General features: G+C 30.8%; 1 protein-coding gene across 2 annotated transcripts; it reads left to right on the top strand.

Moving 5' to 3' along the window:
- Positions 1-2,399: 2,399 nt before the first annotated feature.
- Positions 2,400-7,539, top strand: LOC146537916 (prolactin-releasing peptide receptor-like). Of its 2 annotated transcripts, XM_085188379.1 has the most exons (2): positions 2,400-3,835; positions 6,602-7,539. In XM_085188379.1, coding segments are annotated over exons 1-2 (1,389 nt in total). In that variant the 5' UTR covers positions 2,400-2,447; the 3' UTR covers positions 6,603-7,539. The 2 variants fall into 2 exon arrangements, with proteins under 2 accessions (XP_085044505.1, XP_085044506.1); XM_085188380.1 differs by lacking the exon at positions 6,602-7,539 and having other exon boundaries at positions 2,400-3,836.
- Positions 7,540-7,664: the final 125 nt, after the last annotated feature.

Here is a 7,664-nt window from a genome sequence, read left to right as displayed (position 1 = left end):
GCTTCAGTCATGTTTTCAGTCAAGAATGCCTGTTTAATTTTTCCCTATCCCTTTACTACGAAATGCAGCAAATTTTGTAATATTTGATTATATAAGCAATATGCTTATTTATGCTATCTCTCTCTATCCTTAATGTACCATTAGTTTTATCAGTAGTCTTATCAATATCATGAATAATATTTTTGGGTGATAAATCCTACTGATAAGTGCAAAAGGGTTTGAGCTTTTCGCCGTTAGAAATTATCCAAGTCAGCGTTACTATATTTCGTAGCTAAATATTCTTCTGTTTTGCGGACTTTGCTGCCTCTATCTAAAATCTTTTTGGAAAGATAAATATATAGAAATTTCAAAATGGAGTACTATATGCCATACTTAAGTATATATATTTTTAACTAAAGCCAATAATAATTCCCGAATAATGTAAATATATTCTAATATATTCTATTCTATCTCCTGCCTTAAATTTTTTGGTGTTAAAATAGGATCTTGAACTTACCGTCTGGTGACCCGTACACTCGTTTATATTATTTTTAATAAAACATAAAAATACAATGTAATTTTCATAAACTTACAAAGCTTGATATAAACCTCTCTCGTACTGGCATCCAGATATTAGGCACGCAATCGCGTTGCCATAGCAACGGCCCCATTAACTCGAAGACGTATTAACACAGATAACTCGTACGTCGTAAACAGTTAATCTCAATCGTACACACTACACACTGTACATTTCCTATTACTTGACCGATATTAGGTAAGAAGTCATTCTTACAAATAAAGTAAGCTTGGCTAATATCGATGATATTTTAACTCCTTTTATTTTCTACTGCACAAAGCAGGGTAGGAAAAGGGAACCTAAAGTTCACCTAAAGACACTCCGTTCCCAATTTTTAAAAAAATATGATTTTTATTTATGCAGAATATGAAAGTAATAGAAAAAAATCTATAATTAGCTTATTTGAGCAATATAAAATGACCTATGGATTGTATTAGGCAGTAAAAATTTTGACAATTTCTATTTTTAAAATGTTTTATTCTTCAACAATTAACGTATTTTGCAGTTTTGCTTATACCTACTGAGATCCCAGGGCCTACGTCATTTTTGCAATGCTGAGGAAATGAAAATATTAAACAATTCATTCCCCCGAGTGGGGTTCGAATACACAATCATCGCTTTTACAGCGCACGCTAACGCCTCTGATATTATTTAATCAATAATCATTAAGTGTTCTAATAAAATAAAGACAAGTTTGATGGACATTAAGCGATCTGAGACTAAAACCTTTTACTAAGGCTATTTATTGTGAACATAAAACAGTATATTTTCAGACAGGTGCCCATTTTGTCGTCCGTTGCAAAGCGGAAGCGAATTTTTAATACTCAAAATTTCCTCAACCAATTCTAATTTTCGTCAACCGGAAATAAATTTAAATTTGAACATTTCGCGTCTTATTGAGAAATGTTATTATGGAGGCTTATGAAAAGATTTTTTTTGTATAGATATTTAATTTAGATATTTCAATAGGATTCGTTTTTAATTAAAAACTGCTGTTTTTAAACATATGAATGTGGAAAGTAGTAGGAAAATTTGTCACATAGGAAAGAAGTAGGGTCATTATTGTAACATGTGAAAAATTTGTAGAATATATAGAAAAGTTATTTTTAAGTGTTTTAGAAAATGTTGTAGTTTCTTTACTTATGTGCTTTATGTCGATTTATCAGCAAAATATGTAGACAGTCCATTTTGTGTTTAGACATTTTCTAAAGTATATTTTTTTATAATATTTCATTAATTAAACATATATTATTTATGAGTACACTATATAAATTATAGAAAAAATATATATAAGGTACCTACTCAAATTGTTTGCTTTAGCAAATAAAATAACAAACTTACCGCTTGTAACTTACTCCCTTATATTAAAGCCTTAATAGCGACACGAAAACATTAAGAGTCGTAAAAAGTAAATTAATGTTGTCACAAATTAATGGAGAGCTTACGGTTCTTACGCACAGTTCAATTTAGGTGATTACTTCTATATGAATTGTTTCTACTACAGTCAACGTTAAAAATTACGCTTAATACTACATCAAAAGAATATATAATGTCTAAAATACTGTTGAAAGCTTTAAAGAAAAATTGAAAATGAATATAAAATGTTTGACTCCCATTCGAGAAAGTGAATTATTTATATTTCCTTACGCTGACAAAGACAAATCCCCTTAACACACGATGTCTCGAAAATTTGAGCGGAGTGTTTGGAAAACCATATGAATTACCGTTTCTAAGTCTTACTCACTTAGATTTACAAAATATATACCTTCATTTTCAATGAAGTACCTACGAGTATATTAAAATACTATTTTTAACTACATTATCTTCTCTTTTTTTCAGATGGATTGGAAAGTGACTCTACAAACTGATGTAACAGAACGTCTTGTATAGAATGCTTCAATCCTACAATGGCAGCCTCAATAATTTCTGGACCAATCGTGATAATGTTTTAGCTACTATGAATTTTAACAGTACATCATTCGTCGGGGGAGTCTTGATCCTGACGAAAACTCTAACTGGAGAATCAGTTGAAGTGATAGATGAGCCTAAATCAAATAGAACTACCGACATTATAGATGTGAAAATTGTGCAAGTTGCTTTCTGTATACTATATGCTATAATTTTCGTACTTGGCGTGTTTGGGAACGTTCTAGTTTGTTACGTTGTTTTCCGGAACCGAGCGATGCAAACTGTTACCAATCTTTTCATAACGAACTTGGCTCTATCTGATATTTTATTATGTGTCTTCGCCGTACCTTTAACACCGATGTACACATTTATTGGGCGTTGGGTCTTTGGAAGACTGTTATGTCACCTCATGCCATACGCACAAGGGACAAGCGTCTATATATCAACTCTTACCCTCACGTCGATAGCTATAGACAGATTCTTCGTCATCATATACCCTTTTCACCCAAGAATGAAACTTAATACTTGTATATTTATAATAATATTCATATGGGTATTCTCTTTAGTCGTCACATGCCCATATGGCCTCTTTATGGGGATACAAATAACAAATAACAAAACTTACTGCGAAGAAAGTTGGCCTTCAGATAAGTCAAGGAAAATATTTGGGGTATTCACAACGGTGTTGCAATTCCTAATTCCGTTTTTAGTTATAGCAATTTGTTATACTTGCGTTAGTATAAGACTCAACGACCGAGCGAGGTCGAAGCCAGGTGCTAAGAACACGAGAAGAGAAGAAGCAGATAGAGATAGAAAGAGAAGAACCAATAGGATGCTTATATCCATGGTCGCTATATTTGGCATATCGTGGCTGCCGTTGAACTTAATAAACATATTCAACGATTTCTACGCTCAGATGACTGAATGGAATTACTATTACGTTTCATTCTTCCTTGCGCATTCCATGGCAATGGCGTCGACATGCTATAACCCATTTCTATATGCGTGGTTAAACGAAAACTTCAGAAAAGAGTTCAAACAGGTTTTGCCCTTCTTTGAATCCACTGGTGGAGTCAGGAACAGCTACCACTCAGGTCGAATGCCGACCCACAAAGCTGATAAAATATGCAATGGCAATGAAACTATACAGGAAACATTAATTGCCTCATCTTTTAACCGGGGACCGTCGATAAAACAACGAATATTAGATAGCAATGGAAAGAAAGATAACGGAATTGAGATTGAGAATATTTTATTAGAAGAGAAAACTATCTCGGGAACGTTTCAAACGAAAAATGATAATATGAATCTACACTTGATTGACGAAGAATCAAATTTTTCCGATACTAAGGATATAAAGCCGGGTATTTAGTAAGTATCAATTTTCAATAATAATTATAAACATATTATGATTAAGGAGTCAATAAGTTTTAATTAGAATAAACAAAGACTGCAAGGCATAGATACTGTTTAAATTTATTTGAATGAATAAAATGAAATTTTACGCATAGTGGAAATTACTATGGTCTATAATTATAATATCATTAGCAATTTTGCCAAGCAAAGGTTAAAAATTTTAAGACACACTCCGTTCGCCCGTTTTAAAATTAAAAAAAAACATAAATTATCATTTATTTAAAAAAGAAAAAATGACATACTTCTCAATTTCCTCAAGAAATAAATATAAATAGCATAAAAGATAAAACTATGTTTAAACTGTGCATCAAATAAACACAGGAATAAAACTGATGAAAGATGCAAAAGGCACTGCCAGCGCACGCTGCGAGTAAATATTTTATATTGACAATAAAATTGAATCAAGAAAAACATTATACGTTTCTCATTGTTTTAATTGGACTACGACGATACAAGTACAAACCTAATACAATGATAATACTAACATTTTTTTTACCATTTCAAGCTGTTTCGAACATATAGCAGAGTAGGCAGATAGTTAAAACATTCCACTTCCCTATTTTAGTCTAATTTTTTATCACATTGTTGAATGGCGAAACTCAACACCGCACTTCGGCTTGTCCATCCAGTTTTTGTACACCAGAGCAGAGGCCAGTTGTGTTGAAAAGCGACTTGTAGGTTTGACCTCCACTCGAGGACTACTTATTTATATATTTTTATTTCGTCGTTCTGGTTTCGAAGGAAAGCGTGGCTTTCAGTTTCCTCGTTCAACACGTAATGCCTCCAGTATTCGAATTCGGAAAATGTGGAACGGAGTGTCTTAACTAGGATCCCTCTGCCTACCCTTTGTGCGTGATACAGGATGAAGCTGATTAATTTAATTTTAACTTACTTTGAAACATATAAGAGCACAATCTCCCCAATATAAATATATTAAGCACGTTTTAGACAGAAGCAATATCAATTATTAGTTGTTCGAATAATTTCATAACCTCCACTATATAAACACAAGAGTATATTAATTACTCTAGTATAGTTAACAAGTTATAATCCCTTAAAACAATATTGAATTAAAAGTGGCTAAATTACTTATACAAATAGAAGCTTACCTATTATTATTAGTTCTGAACATTTTTCATTGATTTTCAATAATTTTGTAGCTAAGTTTTCTGTTAAGATGTAACATTCACATCTTGCAACCAAGAACGTTCGTTGTAAGTACTTTCTCACATACATAAGGTGACGGGTTACGGATGACGGATGACACATGGGGTGACACTTGGTCGGATAAACAAATCTCGTACTCACAACCTCTCTGAATTATTTTTATTACATTACAAATGATACTTTTATATAAAAAAAGTTTCATTTCTTTATAAATAATCTATAATAATAACAGTCTGGAGTTAAGAATGTAAATATAACATTTTTCTCAAATAAGAATCAAATCCACACAATCCTTGGGTTCAATATTAAACATTTCCAAACTGAATCCAAATATGCTTATTATTTAATTTCTGTAGTTATCTCATTCAGATACACTCAGTTGTGGTTGTGATATTTAATTATGGTAACAATGAACAATTGTTTAAATTTTAAAATTAATTACATGCCATCTACTAAATGAAGAGCCGCAAACGTTAATCCCTAAATCCAAAAGTTAAATTGCCTAATATAAACAATATATTAAAATTTCATATAAATTAAGTATTACATGTATAAGTATTTCAAGTTTCAAGTTTATTTAATTCTATAGTTCCTAGGTAAAATCAATTATTAGAAGTGACTTTCCTTTCCATTTTTTTAGTTCTATTAACAAACAAAGCGCGATATCTAGTCATACCTCCGCAACAATAATTAATTTATTCACTCGAGTGAGAATCGAACCCGCATTTATTGTGTTAACAGTCAGATCCTACCAGTGCGCCATGATAGCCTGTAAAATCAAATAGTTTAAAACATAATGAAATAGTTCTACTAGTTCTTGAAGATGTTAAATTTGAAATACTTTATTAATTCACATCTTGCTTAGTTTCAAACATTTCATAGTAATTCAAAACCAAGTCTCCATATTGTACATGCTAGAACAAGACTTGCTAGAATTTACATATTTCGTCGTATAATTAGTTTTGGATGTTTTAGCATAATTTTAAAATTTATTCATCAGTTTTATATAGAGAAGTAATTTAAGCATAATATGAATATTTGTAAACGCAGGCACTGTCAAATAGACCCTGGTGTAGCGCAGTGGTACAGCATCTTCAGCACTTTACAATCCTTTATTTTTTGTGTATAAACACGACGGTCAGTGGGTTCGACTCCCGCTTGATAAAACGCGGCGACACATAACTCGTATGCCCTGCCCTGCTATGAGAAATAAAGGGTGACGCAGCATTTTCTTATGATTTTTGTTTTTTCCGAGTGTTGGTACGAACGTGTAATACAAATAGATTTGAATTTTTAACACGAAGACATTCCTATGATGATGGTTGTGATTTCGATTCCCACTTTAGTGTATAAATTATTTTGATTTGCTCGCTCTGATAACAAAAGTTGAGTTTGGCCACTCACCAAACTAAGGGTCGCAAATTCGACGAAAAGTGGCAAACGGAGTGTCTTAACACTAAGTAATCAGACGAAGGCTACAGCAAGTTGCGCACTTTAAATTGTAATTAAATAGACCATTTACATATATATTATATTTCATATATTTTGTTTCAGATTTGGCGTTACGACTAGAAATTTATTACAATAATCTCCTTACAAATAAGGAATGTTACAAATAATCATTCATTTTGCTGAAAAAAATGTTTTTTATTTATTCGAAGGAAATTTTAAGCCAATGTTTGTAAAAGATATTGTATTAATAAATCGAATACGCCATTTTGTTTTGTAAATCAAATCCTATCCTACTAAATGCGAAAGTTTGTGAGGATGTATATTTGTTTTACTTTTACGCAAAAACTACTAAACGGATTTTCATGTAACTTTACAGTAAGCTTATACAAGAATAGCACACAAGCTACAAATTATGTAAACATTTTTTATAATTTGGCTATAATATAACAGTAAGTTTACGCGGGCGAAGCCGCATTTAGGTCACTAGTGTAATTGTAATAAAAGCTAAAAGCTTATAAGGACATATATAAATATAAATTATTATTTAAATATGTAATTATTGTAATCTAAGTATATGTATATATTTTGTAAATACATTTAAAAAAAATACAACTAAGCAAGTAGGTATCCAAGAGGCCTATTATTGTAGAATAAACTTTCGAAGTAATTAACTCTGTTTAGAAGTGACATAAAATTTAAATATTCAATTAGATTAAACAGTTTGTGTTTCTTAAATAAACTTTTGAGCCCAATTTTAAACTTAATCGCGATATTTTAATGAAAATATATTTTTTAATATATTTTTCAAATAATTTTCAAAATGGTTAAAGTTTAAAATTAGTGTTTATTAAGAAACATGAAATGAATGTGATGTATACAGAATAATTGTACAAATATTGTTTTAAACTAACTTACATATGTAATATACGTTGAAATTAATTGTATTAACTAGAACGTCGCTTAACTACTAGTTACATTGCATTAGCAGAGCACTTGTTACTATCTTATGTTATATTATTAATAAATGGTATTGTTTTCTATGTTGACTTTTATTTAAATAAACCATATAGTTAATTAAAAAAATATTATGAATTTTTCATAATTTCATATTCTTTTAACAATTATTAAGTCGACTGTTATGCAATCGATATAACTGAATTTAACC

Source organism: Heliconius melpomene, chromosome 7 (genome assembly GCF_056956725.1).
Source record: "Heliconius melpomene rosina isolate 202511_hmr_F chromosome 7, ASM5695672v1, whole genome shotgun sequence".
Lineage (NCBI taxonomy): Eukaryota > Metazoa > Arthropoda > Insecta > Lepidoptera > Nymphalidae > Heliconius > Heliconius melpomene.
This window is presented reverse-complemented; position numbering and strand designations above follow the sequence as displayed.